The 24,969-nt window shown below is 42.8% G+C and overlaps 1 protein-coding gene across 1 annotated transcript in view; it reads left to right on the top strand.

Annotated features, from left to right (window-relative positions):
• The window catches only part of Man2a1 (mannosidase alpha class 2A member 1), a 163,001-nt gene that overhangs the window by 119,133 nt on the left and 18,899 nt on the right, over nucleotides 1-24,969 (top strand). The window contains exons 15-18 of the mRNA XM_038339431.2: nucleotides 478-600; nucleotides 3,202-3,316; nucleotides 20,553-20,686; nucleotides 23,774-23,915. Of these exons, the coding sequence (XP_038195359.1) occupies nucleotides 478-600; nucleotides 3,202-3,316; nucleotides 20,553-20,686; nucleotides 23,774-23,915 (514 nt within the window). The remainder of the gene's footprint in view (nucleotides 1-477; nucleotides 601-3,201; nucleotides 3,317-20,552; nucleotides 20,687-23,773; nucleotides 23,916-24,969) is intronic.

Raw genomic sequence — 24,969 nt, 5'->3', positions numbered from 1 at the left:
ACTCATTATCAATCCCAGGTTAACCTTAAGCTTATAAAATCCTTCTGCTTTAGTCTTATAAATACATGAGCATTTAAAAATGTTATGTGTTTGTATATTTTCCTTTCATGCTTGTGTGTGCTTAGGTGCATAGGTGCCCGGGTGCCTAGTACCTGAGACAGTCATGTGGGCATCTGATTTCCAATAACCGGAGTTTCAGATGGTAGTGAACTGCCATCTGGGTGCTGGGAACCAAACCCAGGTCCTCTGCAAGAGCAGCAACTGCTCTTAACCACTGAGCCATCTCTCTAGCCCTTCTTGAGCATTTTAATGGTCTTGGTTGATTTTGTCTTTTATTTTGAGCATATTCACAGTCCCCATTTTCAGTTTTGTCTTACTGCCTTTATGTATTTTGGTTTTCGTTCTTCACTCGATCTGATGACATTTTGGTAATGAATTGTTGTTTCTGGTGTTTTTGCTTTGTTCTGCAATCCCTAGAAAGTGAGAATGAAAGAAGACGCTAAACACCATGAAATGAAGGTGCAATTTCTCTGGTATGGAACCACAAGTAAAAGAGACAAAAGTGGTGCCTATCTCTTCTTGCCCGATGGGCAGGGCCAGGTGAGTGTTGCTACAGGATTGGTCGGCACGCATGCTTATTGGAGCAGTGCTTACTGGATGGCGGCACCCACCTCTAATCCCAGTACTCAGGGTGCAGAGGTGGGCAGAGTTCTGTGAGCTCGAGGCCAGCCAGGTCTCCACCAAGGAACGCTGACTGAAAAAGGAAGGGCAGGAGAGTGCCGAGGGCACAGGTCAGCATGCCTCACTAGTCAACATCGGGGTCGGTCAACTCTCGGCTGCGGAACCAGATTCACTCTTATTAAAGGCTGGCAGTTTGTACTGGAACATTAGATGTGTCAGAGCTGCAGTTCAGTTAGGAAGACACAAGAATGAGCGCTCTCCATGAAGGAAGCTGACCTAGGCCTGGCTCCTGGCTCACGTTCTCCATGGAGGAAGCTAACCTAGGCCTGGCTCCTGGCTCACGTTCTCCATGGAGGAAGCTAACCCAGACCTGGCTCACAGGGAGGTGATGTGAGGTTCTGCCCAGCGGTGCTACACTGTGCATGTAGAGGCACTCAGTAAGTGCCTGGTCCCGTGGGGACAATCTCGTTCACTGGATCACTTCTCTCTGTCCTTTGGGGATTTAATACACAGCTTTTTTTTTTTTCCTACTCTTGGCAATAAAAGCAATACATCCAGAGTCTGGCACATTTTGAAAATGTAGCTAACGTGAGGAAAACAGTGAAGTTTATGGTAATCTGCAGCCCATGAAGATCCCCGCCAGCATGTAGGCATGTTTTTGATCTTTTATTTTGAGCATATCCACACATTCCCTTTCCAGCATTGTCTTACTGCCTTTACATACCTGGGTTTTCATTCCTAACTCAATCGGATGGCATGTTTGTTGGAAGCCTAATTCTGACACTGGCTCTTGTGTTTCAGATTCTCCCAATGTTGCTCATCCACGTTGTCCCACTTCCTCACGAGAGTGACCTTGTAGCTCTCTTTGTAGCTTCTATGCATGCAGTTCTGATTATTTCCTGAGAAGCTGAGCAGAGACATTTCGATTCAGTGTCTGAAGCAAGGCTTTTTAAAAATCATTGATTGTCTTGCCTCTGGAAATACTGTACAAGAGTTCATTTCCACCCATGTTTTTTGTCTCTTTCCTAAGTTCTAAGAATTAGCCCTGTCAAAAGTGTTGCCAGTAACAATTACCTCCATGCCTCCGGGTTTCCCCTCCCTCAAGATGAGGTACTCTTCTCAGTGATTTGTTGCCCCATGACTAATCTTCTGAGAAAGTTATTTTCTTCATCTACAGTTTAGAGAAGCTGCCCACTATTATTTAGTTTAGATTTTTAGGGATTATATAGGCCACCCCAAGGTGGTTTATTTGTTTGTTTAGGTTCAAGCCAGTGAAAAAGTGTAGGTAAGTTACAGCTTCTAGGACCTTTTCCAGAGGAGGCAGAGAATCTTACTTCTGAGCTATTGGGATGTGTCTCACTTTGTAGCTTTTTCATTGGATAGTTATTGGTTCAGAGAATTTTTTGTTTGTTTTGATTTAATTTCTTCATTATTATTTTTTCTTAGATTAAGACTGGGTCTTAATATGTATGTAACTTAGGCTGGCTTCAAACTCATGTCCAACCTGCCTCAGCCTCTCATCATGATTATGGAAAATGATGTGTGGATAATAGTAATTAAATTATTTTATCATAAAATAGGCTGTGATATTAGATGAAAAGGTGAGGAAAATATTATAAAGGACAAAGTACAAATGTTAGAATAGCAGGGAAGGAGGTAGCTGACTACCTAGAAGAAAGGAGATACCCAGACTCCACCCCAGTTCCCATCCCTCCACCCATTTCCTAGTTGTTTGGTAATTATGTAAAATTATTGCAGATGGTACCTATTTTATTGGCGTTAGTGTATTTTCCTATGGACAAAGAGGTAGGCTTGCAATAAAGTCACACAGTGCTGAGAGTCTCTTGCTTCTCAAGAGTGCTCCACCGAAAACCTTGTTTCATGCTCCCATTGAGCCAAGGAAAATAATACTTAACTAGATGCCTTAAATTTATTCTCAAGTCGCATAAATTCTGTACTTTATTCCCTAATTTTCTTGATTCTAAATAATGAAAGCTAAACCAGTGACTTTCACATGCTTTCTATTGAGCCAGCTCTCTCCTGCCAGAGGGCAGAGTGCTTCCTAGCTCAGTAAGCCTCACTGTGATTAAACTGCCTGTGAATTTTGTGTCCTATTTGCTTAGTCCCACCACCCGCCCATCTGATTGCTGGCAGGGGGACCTGGTCATAAATGCCGGCTTGAGAAATGTTACTACTTAGAATGATTTCCTTTCCAATAAACAACTGTATGGACGATAGCAGAATGTTAATTAGTTTTTTAGATGAGGAGAATGTATGTAGATTTTCTAAGCCCAATCAAATTGTAAGCATTTGCAAATCCTGACTTTATAATGTTTTTAAGAAAAAAAATCTTACCTTATATCCATTGCTTATATCATCTGTATTCTGATAAGTTATAAGATTTTCAATCAAGTTATGAATAGTGAATGATAGGGATCTGTCATTTCACAAGCTATTCTAAACACTTGGGGAAGGTTTAGAAACCAAGTGCTTTTGCTAAAGATGTCTTTTCCTCTTCAGCCATATGTTTCCCTACGGCCGCCCTTTGTCAGAGTGACACACGGAAGGATCTATTCGGAAGTGACCTCCTTCTTTGAACACGTGACTCATACAGTCCGACTGTACAACGTACAGGGTAAGGAAACAGCGCGGCTGTCAATCACGTAGGCGTGGTGGTGGAAACTTACTTTCCTTCCATCTTGTCACAGGGTTAGAAGTTGTTTTAGAAGCAATTTAATTCTTTTTAAACTGCCTTTGTGCCTGCACTCTGACTTCCAATGTTATGTCTACCTCCAGATAATGGGAATGATGAAGCATTCATCCTTCTACATCAACCTCTTCCTCATAGCAATTCAGTCGTTAGGCATGGTTACTAGCTAGACCGCTGACTATGATGAGTATATATGATATATGCTGTACGCACACATACACACACACACGACACAACTGCCTCTTTAATGTAGGAGGCGGTTAGTGCTTTTGGTTCACATTTCTGTCTGGTACATTTCTTTAGCTAATTTCATGCAGTATCTTTGCTAGTGAAAGTGATGTGGAATAAGCTTTCATCCTTTTATTTATTCATTCTGGGAGCTCCTCAGCTCGAGTCCTAGGCCGTTAACTTGTCCTTTCTTGGAATGTGGCTTGTTTTAGTCTCCCGGAGCCCTAACCTTGGCGAGTTATTTTGGAACTTCAGAGCTTTTAGGATAGAGTGCTTTTCCAATCACAAACTTAATCCCTCTTTCCAGGTTACTTACCAGATCAACAGCTCTCTTAGAAAAGGTCCTTAGAGATGTGACCCTTGAAGACTTGCCTAAGCTGGAAAAACTTAGGGAAGAGAAAATATTTCTCCCTTGACTGTGCATACAGATAGAAAATAAGGAGTGCCACCCGCTAGCCGTGAACTGCCAACACACGTGGATTATTTTCGCTTAGAGGGGAAGGACGTCATAGTCACAGAATTTCTATGTAGCCCTTGCTCAATTTCTTGATTTCATAATCTAAACTCAATTTTACTCTTATTTAATTTTGTAACTTCATATTTCACTACTTTTGCCTTTTCTTCTCCTAGGACCTTTGGGACTAACACAGTGTGTTTTCTAACTAGCCCATGGTTCCTGGGTTGAACCAGGACATCCTCTAGTGCTATGAAAGCTAACAGTAGACATGAACTCTGTGCCTAAGTGTGACTTCTGTGGTGCATAGAGAGGCTTCTCTACCATCAGGAAAGCCAGCAGTTATAGAATAACCCTCTGTCGAGTTTCCCAAAACCTCCAGTAAGTCAGAACCGTGGAGGTGGGCCTTCTCTTTGACAATTTTTAGTAATTCACCCCTGAACACACTAACATCACATTTTCAACTATTGCCAGCTGTTTCATATCATAAATAGAAAATAGCATCACACATAGATACACTCATCTGGCTTTAGTTTTACTTGCAGGCCTATAGCCCAAGTTACTTGAGAGACTGAGTCGGGTGTGTGTGTGTCGGGGGGGGAGGGGAGCCTTGCCAGTTTGAACAAAGGCCAGGGCAAATTTGTGAGACATTGTCTGAAAGCAAGAAAGCAGACTAGGGATGTGGTCTGGAAGTGGAATGGTTCCCTAGGTTCCCTGCGTGTGTAAGATCCTGGCTTCAGTCCTCAGCATTGCCTTCACCAAGAACATCTATTTTATTAGTATATATTAATTGTATAAAGTAAAGGGTTTCATTATGGCATTTCCATACCTCATATACTGTACTTCAATCATATTCACCCCTTCTGTTTCTCTTTGTCCCTTCTTCCCACAGAAGACATCCCCTTGGGTGCAGCCTGGCCTAGACCCATGTCTCATTTACCTTTGTTCTTCCATAGAAGATGTTTCAGAATAATTACAGAGACGTCGCCTGTGAAATCCTAACCTCATCAAATCCATTTCCTTAGTTACTTCTGCTTTTATTGAGTCTGCCGTCTATGTCATGGCATCTCCTGAGTGTTCCTCGGATTCTCCAGGACCCCTGAAGTCCTGTGTCAGGAAGGCCTGTGTAAAGTGGATCCTTCTCTGCTGCCGCTGGTGGCGGCAGCTTCACCTGCTGTCATAGACCAGCAGCCTACTTGGAAATTAATCGACTCTGACCTGGCTGCTTCCTTCTGCCAAGAAACCCTGCTCATCAGAACTAAGTGGCTGTCATCTTTCCTCTGTCTTCCCCCTCTTCCCACTCCTGGACACAGCCCTGTCCAGCCTGACTGGCAGCTCAGCAGCTGAAGCCAGGGCCTGAGGTCCCAGTGGCTCTGGCTTCCAGAGTGGCAGCTTTTGCTGACTATTTGATCGGCAGTTGCGGGCCCTCTGCCAGGGCTCCATGTCTGTTTATGGCTTGCTTCTCTCTCTTCCCTGCTTCATTTTGTCCTTTTATTTCCTAACGTTTTCTTCCTGGATTGTTCTTCCTCGTGCCCTTGCTCTTTTTTAGGTGCCTAGAATTTAGAGGTACTACCAATGGGCAGGTGTCTGTCATCACCAAACTGAGCAGCCTTGCTTGTCAGCAGCTGTTGAAGTCTGGGCTTTAACTGAGGCTCCCCTTTCCTCGGGATTCATAATCTGTTCACTCTAGCTGCTAGATAAATATTTCTAAAATCTAAGAGTATACCTTCTTGCCTGTTCTTGAAATCTCCAGAAGTCTTGCCTCTAGGGAATGGAGGTACTTCAGTCAGTTAAGAAACGGAGAGAACGCGGAATAGGGCACAAACAATATTGACATAGTTTTTTAAAAATGCAGGCTCTCTGTTGTCTCTAGATTTCTCAATGGGTAGAAAAAACAGAATGACACAGTTTTGTGCCAATATTGCGTTTTTGTAGCTTAAAAGCAGGAGGGAAATGACAGTCGAGGAAGCACAATGTGAAGCTGACTGAGTGCTTTTCTGGATGGGTTTTATTCCAGTTGTCTGGATTAAGCCTGAAGTCAGCGCCTACAAACGTGAAGTGACATAGAAATCTTGTATTCCCTCTAGCCGTGAGTGTTCATACTTATTTATTCTAACACGGAAGCAGTCGGGTGGGAGATGAGACTCCTGATTCATCTAAAGGCTTTTCCTACAAACTGCGTTCCCTCTCACATCCGGATTTGATCTCCTTTCAATAAGTTCCCTGCTAGAAGAGATGAGCCACACCCAGGAGAGACTTCAGGCCGACCCTCTTCTTCCTGGTCTCAGTGACCCAAGTGTGACGCCTCTTCCATCACTGCCTGAGGCCGCAGCCCCTGGGTGCTGGTTCATGGAGTTTGTGATGAAGTCACTTCCTCACAAGGCTTGTGCTGGAAAAGGGGGTCGTTGGATGTTTAAACTGTAGTAGTTCTAGGTGTTTGGGATCACCCAAACGTTCTTCATCATGTTGCAGTTTGGCTTCGTAGGTAGACAGTTTTAGATGACTAGACAAAATGCAGAGTCGAAGCGTCAGTTTCTTATATAGAAAGACACCTACAGGCAATGTTTACATTTCTGTAGATTCACTCTTAGTTTAATAGCTCTTAAAATAACAAAAATATTCCTCCCCAGACTAAAGTTCCTGAGCTGTTTCTATGTATATGCCAATTCTGCCCTCTCCAGTGGCCCATTGTTTACTGGATGAGTATTCATGAATGGAACCTGTTTGGTTTGGGTATCAAATTTCTTCTTAATTTTAATTTTTTTTTCTTTTTTTTTGGTTTTTTGAGACAGGGTTTCTCTGCAGCTTTAGGGCCTGTCCTGGAGCTAGCTCTTGTAGACCAGGCTGGTCTCGAACTCACAGAGATCCGCCTGCCTCTGCCTCCCGAGTGCTGGGATTAAAGGCGTGCGCCACCACCGCCCGGCCTTAATTTTAATTTTTAGGAATATTTTAAGATTTATTTTGTATGTGTGCATTCTTGTGTATGCACACACACATGCACGTGCATGATGGTGCTTCGAGAGGCCAGAGAGGGTGTCAGATTCCCTGGACCTGGTGCTACAAGCTGGGAACAAGACTTGGGTCTTATGCAAGAGCAAAACATTCTCTTAACCTCTGAACCATCTCTCCAGCCCCTTATTAAGATATTAAGTAAGCATATGAAGTAATGATTTTCCTTATGGCATTTTCATACAAGTACAAATTTATGAGACAGGAAGTAGTGGGATTGTTAGTATTGTGTGCTCATGTACATTCCATTGTATTAGGTTGTTACCTGCTAATTTTACAACACACTTTAATATATTTTTTTAGTAACATCGATAAATAGAAAGTGCGTTACTATTGCAGCTCATCTCTTAATTGATAGTCTATGTGAAGTATTCAATTTAATGAAATAGTCTTTCTGAAATGTGTGGACCTGATCACACATCTTCCCAGTTCTCAGTGTCTGCTCTACTTGCTTTCTGCTCTTTTTTCCTCTAAAGTAACTTTTGTTAAGAACATAAATCAAACAACACTTCCCAAATTTCACAGGCCAGTTGGTCGTTATTGATTGTAAAACCAACTGTGTTGAGAGGCCTTCGTATAGTTAGTCACGGCTTTGGGTATTGGACTGCCGTTTCTCTGTTTGCATTCTGCACAGATCTGGAAAATAATTAGTTCAGTTGAAAGGCTCTCTCTTTCCTAATATCACTTAGCTAGTCACAAAGACCTTGTGTGAGGGCTGGAGAAATGGCTCAGTGATTAAGAACACTAGCTGTTCTTGCAGAAGACCCAAGCTCAGTAACCAACACCCACATGGTGGTTAACTTAACTCCAGTTGCAGTGATGTCACATCCTCGGGCACTGCATGCATGTTGTGTACACACACACACACACACACCTAAATAAGTTTTAAGAAAATCAAATGTCTGTCTTTTTATTATCTCTCTCATGTCCCGTTCAGAAAGGTTCCAGAAGGAAGTATCAAAGGCAATCTTATATTCTAAATCTAAAACTAAGATCTGAAAAAAATCTAAAAATCTAAAAAATCAAGAGCAGAGCAACTGCAGCAATGTCTGAGGAAATTCTTTGCTTTTTTGTGAGATTAAGTAGGAAAACCATTTTATAGCCCACATAACTCAGTGTGATGCCCGTTTGGAAGCATTTGGAAGCATCTTCTAAAAGATTATCCAGTGTGTAGGAAAAATGACATCTTTCTGGCAATAAAACTTGGTGGGGTTTGGAATTAATTTTTCTTTTCATTAAGTTGACATTTGAAGCTTCCTCCTGTGGTCCTGTAGTAGAGGAGCGTATATGATGTGAGCATATGTCATATTTGATATCGAATATTTACAAAAGGAATAACATAACGATAAGAAGCGGCATGGCCAACTAAAGCTTCATTTTTACTTCACGCTTGTAATTATTAGACCTTTTTAGCGCCCCAGTTTCCTGACATCAGCCACTGCTTGGAAGAATTAGGTTGCTATGGGTTACCAGCGTGTCGTGTATGTTTTCACTGGCTTAGGTCCCAAATCTGTTAACTATCTTCCCTCCACCTGCCCACTGCCTCAAGGCTGTGTTTCTCTGGGCAGGTGGTTGTGAATGAGTGAGTAAGTCTGCATGAGCCATGTTTCAGCCTTAGGAGAAATATCTGAACTGCAATATTTTTATCCTGTTTTCGCCAACATATTATAACAGTACTGTATACGTGTAATGGATCTTGCTAAAAGAAAGCAAGTAGCCAGAGGCCAAAATGTAATGAACTGCTGTCAGAAGTGCGGGAGGACAGACCCACGCGGCTCAGAGAGGGAGTAATAGCCTGGGCTGATAGAGGCAGCAACCAGAGCGCTTGCTTCTCTCAGAGCCATTCTGAATGTGTTACATAAGTCTCGGTGACTTTATTACACGATGCTTGACTTTTAGAGCTTCAAGATGACCTTCACCTGCTTAATCGTGGATGGTGTTCACATGGAGAGTGAGGGACCCCAGTCTTTAGTGCAAATCCTTCCTGTCACCTCTGAAATCGACATAACCTTTTGGATTTGTCCTTTAAGTTCTTAGGGACTCTCTTAATCTATAGAAAGAGCATGGGGACAGTTACAAATAACATCAGAGTCCTCAGAAGCACATGACATCCCCTGTGCTTGGTTGCTTAGTTCCAAAGCCATCTGCTAAGGATGCCCGAGTCTGGGGGCCTCAGGGTCCACCCCTGAGAACCAAGGTCCCAGGGCTTCACTGAAGTTGTTTTCCTTTCTTTAAAAAGATTTGTGAGAATGTTAAAGTGGCTTTGCAATCAATCTCCTGTTTTACCCCAGAGCTATATTCCATATTTAGTATAAGGGTGAGAACCATTAAGTTACAGCTAGGCAAACCTAGGTAATTAAAACATTTTTGGAATATCATAACGTGCAGTTGCCTGCTAGGGAACTTTTTTTCGCTGTTAATTGGAACTTTTAAAAAATTGAAGTTAGTCACTGTGTGTGGAACCTGATTATTCCCTACAGGCAGGCAAGGGAAGTTATTTAAGGGCCCATAAGTACATTCTGGTTGCACCAATTCAGTCTCGGGGTATCTTGGGGCTGTTGGACGGCAGCTGCTTCACCAGAAGCATACAGCTCCTTAGCAGGGAAGTGACGTCCCTGGCGAGCATGTGTTGTGCTGAACTCTGACGCGGGGTCCCAGAGTGCGAAGCACGGGGAAGCATACTCCTTCAAACTGTTTGACTCTGCGCACGTCCTCGCTGGAACTTTGCAAAGGTGACAGTTACAGATTCCACCTCATAGGGGCTTTCCGGGCCATAATAACTAAGTCACAATACAGGAAGCCTGGTGAATTGGCAAGTGTTGTATCTGCTTAAGACACAGAGCAGGCCCGGCAAGTTAGACAATTTATGAGACCAAGAGTGATCATTGGGAGTTAAGGGAGGTAAAAGGTTTGGAGTAGGGGGCGAGTTTTGAGCTGCTAGGTTTTGGCAAGACATCACTTGAGTGGGCAGAAAGAAAGGAAGAAAGGAAGAGCATAAAGGGAAAACAGAGAGTTAGAGAAAACTCTCTGGTACCTGTAAGAATTTGAAGGACTCTGTGTCCCCTATATATTGTTTTCTAATTAACATGATACTTTTTGTGGTACATTTAAGTAATTGCAGAGGACTTTATTTTGGTATTGTAAACAGTGACATTTAAAGCAAACATACCCACGGGTAGCAATTCATTGCCCAGTCATCCATTTTTAAAAAGCTGTTCTGTCTCTGGCGGTCAGAGTTACACATCTTCATTTTCTCCTTGCCCTCATATTTGCATTCCGAGTCCCCACCAGATATATCATAATATTGTATTTTCGTGTTGAGGGTCTTGTTTGTTGGTCAACTTTTCATGACTTCCTTGGTACTGTAATCATATCTGTTGAGCGCATGTGTGTGTTTCAAATTTAAACACTCTTCCTAAGGCTCTCTAAGTGTTGTGCTTTTCTGGATTGAGTTATCAAAACGATGTAAATAATACTTTCCTATTTTGAGAATTTATAAATTTTAATGGAAATGTTTCTTTCGGTGAAGTGTACCTTTTGGTTTCGTAAGCACCAAATGCAAAAGAATGGTGCTTATACAAATTAGAAGCTGGTAATTGAAACAGGGTTATAGCAATATTGTTAACACTTTAAACTCCTTCTGATTAGGCACTGTCAGTCGCAGAATGCCTGTCAAACATTTAGCTAATTATTTTAATGTTCTACTGCCTGTCAGTCTGATTGGCCATCCCTTCTATTTTGTTAAAGGCAAACAATTGGAAGCTGTGTTTAACAGAAGTATTTGTTAATCATCAAAGTCCAATCAGGCACCAATATTTCAAATTATATTTGCACAGCACCCATGTGAGTGGGAATGTTTGAGAAATATGCTTCTGTTCCACACTACCTCCTCCCCCTTCTCCCTCTCTCCTCCTCTCCTTCCTTCCTTCCCCCCCGCCCTCCCGTGTAACGTGGAGGAAATACTAAGGAAGTGGTGGGAAGGGCAGATTACAGACATGTGCCTCCAAGGCAGGAAGGAGTGTTTCAGACCCATCAGTGTGGGGTGATTGATGAACTACATCCTTCCTTGAAAGGCACCTGAGACAGGAGCACATCAGGGAGCTGAAGTGGGTTGAGTGCATTTCTTCAGTGCCTGGTGGCTTTGGTTATCTGCTTTTCTGTCCTTGGCCAGGACAAGTCTGGGGCGTGGGGCAAGCCCCCAGAAGCCTGGGCCTTTGAGCTGCTCTCCTGCCCTTCCAGCAGTGCCGAATCTTGTTGACTGTCTTGTGTTGCTGGTTTATTTCAAGATGAGAGCTGTTTGCTGTGTTACGTTCCTTACCAGACCTGTTGGTTCATGAAATCATTGTCTTCTTTGTTGAAAAGCAGCCTTTTCTGGTTTTGCTGGGCATCTTTTACGCCTTCTTCAAATGAGTCATTCCTAATTGATCTCATCTTAACCAAATTTGCAAATTTTTAGTGCTCTAATTTTCCTGTTTTAAATTTGTTTCTTGTTGTTACAAGGGTTATGAAAAGATAGGCATAAACTGTGGAGACTAGTACCATCCTTATAAGTAGTCAATCATGAAAATGGTTATCTATCTCTCATTTTACCAATAGAACAAAATGATGTGTCTTCAATTTTGTGGATTTGAGAGTTGGAGTGAAATTTCCTAAAGGACAACTTTCATGAAAGCAGGTGATATTTATTTATATTTACTTGTAGAGAAGGAATCAGTATAAACATTTTCAAACCTGGAAGTAAGCAGAGCCTCGGAGAACAAACTACACACTGTGCTAGATAAACTCGGGAGAGGCAATGTGGAGAACATCATCACCCACCTGGCAGCTATGGCCAGGTTGGTTCTCTTGCCCTCTGATAGAAGTCCAGTTTTAAAAAATATATAGTCACAGAAATATTTGCTTTTTGCATGCAGTATTTCCATGTTAATCCATCATTGTAAGAACTGTCATCCAGGTGTACTATTGAATTAAATAATGTGTGTTTGTGACCCTGTCGAACTCCCCATAAGGTTCAGCAAAACAACAGTGTTACAAATGTGTATACATAACAGGAAAAAAAACATTGTTATTGATTCTCTATTTTAAAGTTAACACGCAGAGTAATATATTTCATTATGTCACTTTTGTAAGTACTTTGCTCCTGTTGGTACCACTTCCCACGCCTCTGCTGCTGCTTCTCAGTGCAGCTGTGGGCATCACGGGGCCCTGGGAACGAGGGCATGGTGGACACAGAACAAGACTCTGGCCTCACTTCAAGAATGAACAATCTTTTGTTTATCCTGCTCTGCTTATATATTCCTTAGCTGGCTAGTAGAGATAGTGTTGCCAGCAGAACCAGAGCAAACAGTCTTTCCCCTCTCATCTGATACTTTCTTCTGTGCTGTGTAAACAGTGTCTTTGAGCCCCTTACTAAGCACTTGGCTTCCCCTCACCCCCCCTCCATCCCCCAACACCCCGCCCCCTGGCCTTGTTTTGCCCCAGGATATTCCTCCTAGGCTGTGTCTTGTGCCTGCTGTTGCTGGGACACATCTGGGTCAGGGTTTGTGCCAGAGAAGGAACTGCAGACCATCTGGACCAGATCGCTCTCCCCTCTCCTGTTCTCCTTCGCTGGTCCCTCCCCTTCTTCCTGATGGCCCCATCTGTTCCCCAGGAGCCTGCATTCCAGTGCCTTCTCCCTCTTTGTTTTCCTCCCCCTGAAATTTTCTTTTCCCCTTTCATAGTCCCTTCTAGACCCCTGAGCTGTCACTCACTCACACCTAGTACCCACATAACAGAGAAAACGTGTGATTTCTCTTTCTGGTGTATTTTACTTAACCCAGTGACTTACAGATCCACAGATTTTTCCTGTAATTGTCATGCTTCATTTTTAAAAACTTTTTCTTATTTTTTTATAACTGAATAAAATTCCACTCTGAATGTATCACATTTTCTTTATTCATTCGTCCATTGATGAATATCTAGCCTGGTTTCTGTTCTGCTGGAAGCTTCTCCCCAGCCCCTGGCATCCCTATACCCAAAGAATCTGGAATGTTCTGGTGAAAGTTTCGCCCACATCCCCATCTCTCTCCAAACCCTGCCACGTCTCAGAAATTCTGCCAAATAATGACTCCTCCCCCAGAGATGCTCAAGCCCACTCCCACAGGGTATTTAAACTATGCTCCTTTCTCCCCCAGAACACCATTGTGCTCCTCTTTGGGGGGCTGCAAAGTCATCTGGGAGCATTTTTATCCATTAAACTTTTTAAGCCTTTTCTCATTCAGTTTGATTCGGTCTGATTTGGATTACTGCATCGGCAGAGAGACTTATCGGAGTGCAGAAAGTTTTCAGGTCCATTTCGTAGCTATTGTGACCAGTGCAATAATACATACAATACATATGGAAGTACACATATCTCTGTCAGAGTAGTAGTTCTTATAGTTTTGATAATTTAAATTAGAAATATTCTGAAGATTTCAGAGGGAACTATTCAAAGTCAAAAGCACTTATTTTTGGCAACCGCTCTTGTGGCCCTGACTCTGTTGCGCAGTAATGGCTTAGTCCCTCTCAGCTCAGACATGGGCGAAAGGCAATGAAGACAGTTCCAGCAGAATGCCACATGATTCCTGAGCCTTGGGCGGGGGGGTGCAGGGAGGTACGGGTTGATGTGGATGTCCCATCTACAGATGAACACCCCTAGTCACTTATGATTAGTACTTGGAATGGTTATGGTTATGCATTGACCACAACCCACTGCAATAAAAATCTGCTCTGATCAAGGTTGAGAAAAGCACAAATCTAGGGATATAAACACAAATATTTAGAAGACAGTTTAGCATGACTGTTTACCAAAACAACTTAGGGGTAGAACATATGACCCTCTTACTGTGATTTCTGACTATGTTTATAATATTAAACATGTGTATCCTTCTGTGGAGCAGATCTCAAATCTAATCAAGAGAGTGGTTGGCATTCTGGCTACCATAAGTGTCAACATGGCACAGCCTAGGTTATTTTAAAGGAGAAGCCTCAATTAAGGAGTTGCCTAGGTCACGTTGGTAATTCATGTCTGAATTAGTGATGCAGAAGCCCACTGTGGGTGCCACCATTCCTCAGGCAGGGGTGTGTGTGTGTGTGTGTGTGTGTGTGTGTGTACGAGCAAGGGATAAGGCAGAGAGAGCAAGCCAACAGTGGTATTCCCTCCTGGTCCCTACCATGGGGTCCTGCCTTGATTTCCCCCAGTAGTGGACCGTGACTTACAAGTATAATATGGGAGAAGCACGATCCTCAAGGCTGCTTCTGGTCCGAGGGTTTCGTCGCAGCAGCGGAAAGGTAATTAGAACACCCCCACAGACAGTCTCGACACCAGTGCACCAGGGTGTACATCTCGCCTGCTGGTCAGCATTGTAACATTGAGGAGTCAGCACTGGCTGGGACCACTGATGTCTTTTGTCTCCCAGAATCCTATACAGCACCTCCAGCACTATAAAAGTTAGGCATCAGGGAGAGTTTCCTGGTCAGTTCAAGACTGATTTCTTTTTCTCTTTCAATGGAAGACTGTAGTGTCTTCAGCAATACCATCTTCCCACTTATGGGGGGGAGGGGCAATCAAGAGCAATGACAACCTCTCCCTTAGTAAACTATCACTCAATGCCCCAATTCTAGTTTCTTGGCTTCCACATGTACTCCAGATTAAATACATACATACACCCCCCACCCCCAGATGAATGAATGAACAAATAATAAAACAAAAAAAAAAACAGATTTGAAGCTAGAATCCATAGGAAAGGATATGTGACTATTTTTTTTCTAGATGGGTACAGGCCAGATACCCTCATTCTTTCTTGACCTAATCACAGACTGAAGGCCTCTTAATAAGATTCTGACTTCTTGCTGGGAAGTGAGCAGGGCTCTCTTGCTCTTTATTCTACGTCCTTTCCTCTCATTGCTGTATCTGATTGGATATGACAACGTGCTCTCTGACTTAGCAGAATCTGTCTCATGGAAATAAATACGCTCCGTATTTCAGAGCTAATGAGCTGGTGTGGAGATGTGGAAGGGGCCAACACTGATCTCTTAGGACTGAGTTAGGCTGCTGAGTTAGGTATGGCAAAGATGTGGCAAGAGGCACAGGTAGCAGGCAGTAGGTAGTGGCAATGAGGGTGTGGGTGGGGGAGGTGTCACTATGGGCCATCATCATGAGGCCCTCCTGCCATGCAGTCTTTACAGCTCTGGTTGTTTCCTCACCCTCAGACCCAGTGCATGGTAAGCATGGCCACTGACTTTGCTCTCTCAAGGAATACGCATCTTAGGTCACTAACCTAATGCTTTAAAGTATTTTTGTAAATACATATAGCAATACGTACTCTTTTACCACACTTTTAACACACTGCGCATGTCATATAAAGCCCTTTGGAATCTCTGCCCTCTGTGTTCTTAGGAGAAGAAATGCAGGTGTGTCCACATGTGCACATAGACACCTCCATGCCTCTAGTCACACACAGCATTGTATTTGTGTCTATTTTTCAGCCTAAGGTTTATGACGCTATACAAGTGCGCATTCTCTCCAGGGGTCTTCCTGCCTGGATAGACAACTCCCTCATTCTCCTTCTCAGCGGGCACTGTCTGCCATAGCACGGTAGTTTTCTAATCATTTCCTTGTGGACAGACATCTGGAATGTTCTCCTGTGTTCTACTCTTAGAAGGGGTAGGTAGAGAGCATGCAAATGTGTGCTTCCTGTGCTAACAGCTGCGTTCATCTCACCTCTGAAGTGGGGGGAATCACTCTGGGCCTTCTGGAGAAGATCAAGTATAGTCCAGTCAGTAGGAACTGTAGTCCCTGCGGTCATTTAAAAATAAACGTCATTACAAGAAGTTTGCAAATGAAAATCACCAAAACCAACCGACCCAAAGACTATACATCTCTACGAACCTGTACACAGTTGAAATAGCCAGGGTTTTAAATACATATAATTTTCTTGGCTTCTAAAGAAAGTAGCCTTTTAAAAATAGGACTTGGGATTTTTTTTGTAAAGAGGCTTGGGTGCTGGCAAGCTTTGTCGCTTAACTGGATTTCACTAGATTGCCCTCTTGCTGTATATCAACTCAACATCTACCTCCCTTCTCTTTTTATTTTATTTATTTATTTATTTATTTATTTATTTATTTATTTGGGTTTTTTGAGACAGGGTTTCTTCTGTAGCTTTTGGAGACTGTCCCGGAACTAGCTCTTGTAGCCCAGGTTGGCCTCGAACTCACAGAGATCCGCCTGCCTCTGCCTCCCAAGTGCTGGGATTAAAGGCGTGCGCCACAGCCGCCCGGCTCTCCCTTCTCTTTCTTCCTTACCCCCCTCTCCTTTACCTTATTCCATTCCTGCTCTCCCCACCTGGTGGCTCAAGATCTTTCTACTCAGAGTTAATACAAGCATGGCTTCTCCTCTCCCAGACCTCTCTTCCAAAGTAACTTCAACTTCCCAGTCATTGATGATAGTGGTTTAGCCCTGATGGTATTAGCCTTGGTACCATCAGCAAGTGGCTTGCTCCCAAGCTTAGGGTCAGGATTCAATAAATGGCCCATCATAGTGTTATTTCATTTGTATTTTAATAAATAAAGCATGCCTGAAGTTCAGAGAATAAAACAGCCACACTGATCAGCCTTACAACCAGGCAGTGGTGACACTCACCTTTAATCCCAGTAGCCACACTAGTTTGCCACAGAAACCGGGCGGTAGTGGTGCATGCCTTTAATCCCAGCACTAGAGAGGAATATAAGATGGGAGGAGACAGCTCTCACATACAGTCTTGTTCTGAGATTCCTGGAGGCAGGATCGCCATTTCGGACACAGGTAGAGGTAAGAGCCAGTGGCTGGCTGCTTTGCTTTTCTGACCTTCAGGTTGAACCCCAATGCCTGTCTCTGGGTATTCTGTTAATCGTGCTAGAGCTTATGAAGCACACAGTGAGACTGTGTTAACAGAGTGTGAGTGTCTGCTGGCTGTTCTCTTGCTCTTAGCTTCTGCCTTCGATGAGCAGACATAAACATGCCTGTACGCTGTGAGGGACCCGCATTCCCGCATGTGTGCCCTTGCCCGTGCTGCAAACCACTGTTGCTCTGTTTCCCCAGATACCTTCACTTCACCATAGTCCAGTTGTGTTTCCTCCCCGTCAGGTCATTTCTGCTTGATGAGGGATGGATTTTTCTTTCTTGACTACTTCTGCTGTGCCCAGAGGTGAGAACTGGAATGTCAGGAGTGTGTGTGAAATAGGATGTCTTTGAGAAGCCAGTGGACTCCGGGGAGAAGACACACCCCTGAGGCTGGACTCTATCTTATCTGGACAGCAGCTCCACTTTTTGCCATCTCTGATCTTGCTTTGTGTTGATCACGGTGAACATCCTCCATTCCGTTTGTCGCAGAGGGAAGGTCTTAGCATTTATTTTGTTGCTGCATCCCAATTGTGTCTTTGCTTGTCTCCTCTTTACAGGGACCTTAAACCTTTGGAACCAGTTTTCTTTCCCAAGATTACAGAAAACCTATGAGAGCCTAGCAAGCTCTGGCTGCCCAAGCCAGAGAGAACCACTTTGGTAAAATCAACTATCTCACGCCCCTTATGTCTAGAACTCAGACCTGCAAGCTTCTCTGGAGAAGCTCAGGGAACTCTTGACACAGGGAATGGAAGGTTGAGCGTCTTCCTTCCTACTCACACATATTCTTTGAGGGCTCAGGTGTACTGACATGCTTTTATTGCAATTATAGGTTTTCATTTTTTTCCATAATGGATATTTTAAGTTTGATCTTATTTTAGAGCACCATCCTGGTTCAGAATTTAACACCTTGCTAATTTGTGAATGAATATGGGGTTCCTTTTAAGGGGCTTGAAGTATGTGTTGCCACAGCAGGATCTGAATGTAGTACTGGGCTTGGGATGGCTTTCTCAATGGAATAATTTATCATTGCCAGAGGTAACCTGAAATTACTAATTTTTCCCTTAAAGCATGTTCTTTGTAAATGTTTTCTGCAGAGACATGAATTGAAATTAATGATATTCTCTCGTGTTAAGACTTTATTTCATGCATTCTTTTGACCCCTGAGAGCATATCTGTTCTAGAGAAGCATAGATAAAACACCACTGAAAATCCCGCAGGCACTCCCAGTGGCTGGAGCTTACTTCCTGTCACAGTCTGTGCGCCTTCAAGCTGCAGGAGCGCTTTCGTTCTTGTTGGGATCTAACGAGGGTTTGGGGTGCTGCAAATTGAACTCAAGGTCACACTTAGGCTAAGCACGCACTCTACTGCTGAGCTACACCCCAAGCCCGATGGTGCTTATTCGGGTGTCTTAGGCTTATTAGAAGTCCGCGTGCATTTCATTTTAATTTAAAAATATTCTGGTTTCTGTAAATATAATAAATGTAATGTTTGCACCTGTAGTGATGTGTAGCCTAGCTCAGAGAAGATTCTACTGTGCTCTGTAATACATACGTGCACGTGCACAGGTGAACACAAGTGCAGCCCTACATACGCATGTGTACACACACCCAGACATACACATTAATTTAACAAGTCAATGATGGTGGAGGTATTCTTTCTCTCAAATTGTCTGGTCCATAGTTCTGATTATGGTCATTGAAAAAAAGGTGACGTTTTCCCCCAATTCCTGACATTTGTGTTCTGTGAGCTGGAAACATGTGAGAGACTGAGGTTGGTGCCAGGTTTGGTGCCTGAGGTGACGAACCACATGTGTCAGGAAGGAGCTCTGAGAGGTCCTTCAGTTTCTGTTGGTGGAGACGCCAGCCTATCCCCCATCCTCAGTACCATACTGTTACTCACAGTCTCTGCTGGCTAGTTTCATGTCGGATCACACAAACTGGGGTCACTTTGAGAAGAGTGACCTCAACTGAGGAAATGCCCCCCCCCCCCACCAGATTGGCCTGTGGGTAAGCCTGTGGTGCATTTCCTCGATTGATGGTTGATGTGGGAGGACCAGGATCACTGCAGACATTGCTGCTCCTCTGCTGTGGCCCTGGGTTCCAGAAGACAGCAGGCCAAGCAAGCCATGAGGAGTGAGCTAGGAAGCAGCTCCCCTCCATGGCGCCTGCTTCAGCTTCTCCCTCCAGGTTCTTGCTTCAACTTGTCCTTCTCTTCGTGATGATCTGTGATAGAGACATGCCAGCTGACATAAACAGTGCCTTCCCCTACTTGCTTCTGGTCATAATGCCTCAGCACAGCAATTGGAACCCCAGCTGAAACATGGCTCCTAACTTCCAGTGTGTTTACAGACACCTGCAGTGCCTGAGCTAGCTTCATCACATCATTTTCCACAAACACCACACACCCCAGAGTCCGTTCTGTGACTTGTGGTCACTTCCTGTAAGCAGTGGGTTCTTTTTGAACCTATAAGCAGGGGATGGGAGGAACCTTCTGTACTTAATTTTTTGTTACTGTGGAAGGTGGTGTTGAAGAGTTTACTAGCAGTCAGCACAGAGGGGGCGCTGTGTACCTGTATGTGTATATAGAGGTGTGTGTGCACATGCACGTGTCTGTGAGTGTGTGTGCGCATGCACATGTGTGTAAGTGTGTGTGCATGCATGAGTGTGTGTGTGAGTGTGTGCGTGCATGAGTGTGTTCAGGGTAATCAGAGCCCCACAGGCATCAGCTATGGAAAAGGGCTAGAACGGGGTCTCCTTCTCTGCCTTCTCTCCTTGCCATTCTCTAGAAGATGCTGTGCTAGCTCTCATCCGTTTCCCCATCTCTGCTAAATGTGTTAAAGTTCTTCACAACCCCTCTCTTCATCTGTGAAACTGACCCAAGGCTTTCCTGAGGCAGTTAAGGCAGAGGGACAACAGATAGATACTAATAATCACTTCAGGTTTCCCCAGAAGAATAGAGAAGCCAGAGTTCGACACATCTGTCTTTTGTATTGTGTGGTAAAAGGCAGAATGGATCATGCCATAGCAAGGGACCTTAAGGACAAGGAAGCTCAGTTAAAATTGACTTAATTGCTAAGGTTCTTTACAAATTATAATCCATAAATATTACTATGTTAATAGAGGTTCCAGCCATAAATTATCTCATGGGATCTCCTGTTTCCCAGAGAGATAGCGACAGGGCAGTAATACTCTGTCAATCCAGTATAAACTCAGTGGTTCCTTATTCAAGGGTAAGGTCATGACGTCATCATTGGAGAGAGTGGTACAGGTGCCTGCAGAGAACCAGTCTCTCTCACTTCACGTCTTCCTTCCCCTCGGAAGTCATTGAGAAATATGTGGTATATTATATCTCATCCTGTTGTGGACTTGCATAGACTCTTAAATGTTCTTTACAGTCTGGTACCAAGAAAGAAAAAAATCTTAAAATTTTAACACCATTCCCTATACAAGAAATGGTTAAGAATCAGAAAATAAGGACATATATGTACGTTTGAGAGAAGCTTTCTATACTGTATTTAGTAAATGCGCAGACAGAAATTGCTTTCGTTAATGTATGCATTCTTTTAAATTTAGGAATAGAAAGGCAGTCTGTGGAAGTTTCTAATATTGTGGACATTCGAAGTGTGCATAACCGTGAGATCGTAATGAGAATTTCATCAAAAATAAACAGCCAAAATAGATTTTTTACCGACCTGAATGGATACCAGGTAATTCTCTCTAAAATCACTGTGATGGTTGTATTTCTGTGCAATTTTTGTTCATGTATTTATGTGGTATATACAGGCATGTATATCTTCATGTGTATAATTTTATAGAAGATAAGTGTCCAATTAATTAATTTTGAGTCATTTGAAAAATATTCCCAAAGTAAAAAACTACTTCTAAATTAAACCAAATTTTAACAGACATTTTTAGATTCTACAGTCAGATTTCCAAAGTTAGAACAAATCTTTGAGAGAGATCATGTTTCTGGGGTATCTATTTTTTTTTTGTTTGTTTGTTTTTTTGTTTTTCGAGACAGGGTTTCTCTGTGGCTTTGGAGCCTGTCCTGGAACTAGCTCTTGTAGACCAGGCTGGTCTCGAACTCACAGAGATCCGCCTGCCTCTGCCTCCCGAGTGCTGGGATTAAAGGCGTGCGCCACCACCGCCCGGTTTGGGGTATCTATTTGTAAAAGGGTTTTTTGTTTGTTTGTTTTCAAATTGAAAGCTAGGGGCTAGAGAGAGCACTTGCTAGAAAAAAACCTGGTTCAGTTCCCAGCACCCATGTCAGGTGCTCACAACCACTTGTAATTCTAGTCTCAGAGGACTTGGCCTGCCTGCACATGGCAGGCGCACGCGCGCGCACACACACACACACACACACACACACACACACCAACACACACACACACACACACACCATCCCTTTCTTTCTCTCTCTCACACCTAAGTCTTTAAAAATGGGTATTTGATGAGTATAAATAATTTGCTAAAACTATATATATGAACCTATTGGAAAGGAAACAATTAGTGTTTGAAAGATGTCCTTTTTTCATAAAGACCTCATATAAATATGTCATTATTCCTTATGATATAAGAATGACATCTTATAAGTTTTATGATAATTCTTTGGTTCTGTTAATATTTAGTGGGAATGCACATTTATACATACATGCAGGTATATGGAGAAGTGTGTGCCACTTTAGAAATGTGGGCTGCTATATATTTAATCAAAACCATCATATGGCAACTATAAATATAGTAAGAACATTAATCCTTGCATTTCATTTGTATATTGTTGATTCTTTTAAAAGTACTTGAGAGAACTCTTTGGATTGTTGCTTTAATTTTTATTATTTTGAATGTGTGACAGTATGTCTTTGAATAATACCACTAAAAACATGACCATATTTTTTAAACATTAGCATTTCAAAAATTCCTGGCTATGAATAGAAATAATTTCACAACATATGCTTTTTACTTGGTCTGATTTTCAACTGGCTATAAGTGGAAAGGGCTGGATAAATTTCCTCTTCTATGATTTCCTGCAAAAAAAAAAATGTTAAATTTAAACCTTCTCCAGAGAACAGAAATTGCAGCGTGCATTCTGATTAGCATGCTAATTCTCTCCAGCCTTTAGGTTTTCAAAGGAAACACTAACTTTTTGGTGATTTATTTTTCTCATGTACAAAAGAAAGTATTTTCCTAAGATCCCACAGAAATAAGTGTTTATGTGTATTTGTGTGTACATGCACAAGAAACCCTAGTAAAGATAAATGGCTAAAAATATGTACTTTCTTTCCAATGATCCAACAAGATGCTGATACTATTTCAAATCCACGATAACCCAGAGAGACCCCTGGACAGGGGCTGAGGAAACAAGAACACACCCGAGATGTCTTTACAGTCCAGGCAGGGTGCAGAGAGTGGGCTTAAGAGAAATAGAGAATTCTTTGACAGTAGCGGTCTTCCTTCCCCAACGTCCTCTCTTGCTGTCCTCCTCTCTCCTCCCCTCTCTCCTGTCTCAATTGCTATCTTTCGTCCCTACGGTTGCCACGCATATTTGTCTTACCACAAACTGGACATCTTAAAAGATCGGAGCTTCGTTCTATCGTTTGGAAACCAAATGTCTGAAGTCAGGCTGTGTGCAAAGACTCAAGGGAAGCACCCTCCCTTGCTGCTTCCTAGCTTCTAGTTTACATATAGGTGATCCCTGGCATTGTTGGCTTTGTGGAAGTGCCTCCCCAGCCTTTTTCTCTACTGTCACATGCTATTCTAACATTGTTCCTGTGTGTGTGTGTGTGTGTGTGTGTGTGTGTGTGTGTGTGTGTTTCTGTGTCCACATTTTCTTATAAGGATGCCAGGTTTTGGTCATGTCGATTTCTGAAAAGACACTTATCTCAAAGTAGGATCAGTTTCACAAGTTATAGTTAAATATGAATTTGAAGAGACTCGGCATAACCAGTTGGTGGTGGGGCTTTTTGGGAATACGGAGGGTCAAATCTGGGATATTCTTCATCGGGACCGCCCTTCCATTGATGGGTACTCAGCTCATGTAAACCACTGTATTAACATCCTGCCTTATTATTTTTGAGTTTCATTTTAAACTTTTACAATTTTAAACAAGGAAGTGGCATTTTAAGTGGTATGAGTAAAATCCAATGATAACAGGGTCCTGAGGATATGAGATGCTGTCAGGTACTGACAGCCTGTGAGAAGGTAAAATTCTATTTCCTGCATTCAGACATGAGGCTGCAGTGTGCTAGAATTTATAACTATCTCAATTTAAAATAAACAAAAGTAAACACTGGGTTTTTAAACTGTGATATGTACGTTATTATAATGTAATATGTTGGAGGATTTGGTGGCAAGCTCTGTGGTATTTATTAAAACTGATTCAAGAATAATAGATAGTTCTTGAATGGGAAGAGAGAGTTATTGTGCTTAGCATTCATTACAAAAGCAGCATGTTAGATCTAGATGAGAAATGAATACTTAATACCTTCATAATTTGTTTTATGCAAATATGGGAAACCGCACGACTTCTGGTGGGCATTTTTTATTGTGACTTTAAATAATGCCTGTTTTAAAATCCAGACAAGTTCTACCCTCCACATTTAAAAATTGTCTGCTAGGAGCCTTGTGGTTTCTCTGCAAATGATTTTAAGGAGTGTTTTAATTTTTAAATATTTCTTTGCTTGGACAAGAACAGAAATTATGCCTTTTTCTCTTGGGGAAAGGGATAACTAATCTAATTTATGAAAGTATATGTGTTAATAATACATCTATGAAATGAGAATTGCTTGGTTCCATAGATTCAGCCTAGACGGACAATGAGCAAATTGCCTCTTCAAGCCAACGTTTACCCTATGAGCACAATGGCCTACATCCAGGATGCCGAGCACCGGCTCACGCTGCTCTCCGCTCAGTCCTTAGGCACTGCCAGCATGGCTTCTGGTATGTTCCATAGTCTACTCTGCAAGCTCTTAGTTGGGAATCTATGATATTTCTGGGGTCACATATACCAGTTATCCTCCATGTTCGCTGTTTTCCTTTAAGAATCAGATAAGCAGTTAAGCCAGGGTATTCTGAGGACTGTGTCAGGTAACTGCCCTCAATCTTCAGATAAACAGGGGACTAAGAGAACACAGTTGTGTTTAAAGAAAAAAAGTGTATTTGTTAGTTCTTCATTGTGACAGAATACCCAAAACAACTGTAGGCAGGAAAACTACAGTTTGGCTCATGATCTCAGGCTTCCAGCCATAATCAGTTGGCTCCCGACTTTAGCTGTGGTGAGTTGACAGCATGGTAGTTATGAAGACGAATGAACGAGGCAGGAAGAGGAAGAGAGCAGACCTGAGGTCAGGGTACACCTCTCAGACTTTTGGCCTATGACCGCCCCCCTTCCACTTGGCCCTGCCTCATAACATCTTGTTCAGCTGTGAACAGAGCAGTGAGCTGCCCTTACTGAGGTTAGTTTTGATCTCGTCACTGCCGAGTGGCCCTGATAACTAGGGACCAGGCCTCCCAAACAAAGGCTCCGGGAAACGTTTCACGTACAAGTTGCAGCTGTAATTTTTGCTAGTCTGTGATGTTCAGAAATCTGTGTTGAAACCTCAAACTCTAGAGGTTTAGACAGTTTGCCTAAGCTTGCAGAAGTGATGTTGTAGTTCAGGCATACCGTGTTGTTTTCCTGGATTGTGGTGCATCACCTGTCCCCTCAAAAGACTCCCATGTTGAAGGCCTGCTCTGCAGCCACAATGCTATTGGAATGTGGTGGCTGAGCAGTAATGGAGAAGAGCAGAATTGAGAATGGGTTTTGTGTATTTTTAGTAGCTACTTGGACCTATGATCAAAAGACAGCCTTTCATCCTGTAAAGTGTCTGGGTCCCCTCCTTCAAGCAAAGGGAACTTAGTTCAAAGCAAGACCCGTGGGTTTCTGTTTAAGTGGTCCTCTGTGAATATCTGCATACAATCATCCTGGTCATATTTCTTTGTCTCTTTGTTTTTA

This window comes from Arvicola amphibius, chromosome 8 (assembly GCF_903992535.2).
Source record: "Arvicola amphibius chromosome 8, mArvAmp1.2, whole genome shotgun sequence".
Lineage (NCBI taxonomy): Eukaryota > Metazoa > Chordata > Mammalia > Rodentia > Cricetidae > Arvicola > Arvicola amphibius.
This window is presented reverse-complemented; position numbering and strand designations above follow the sequence as displayed.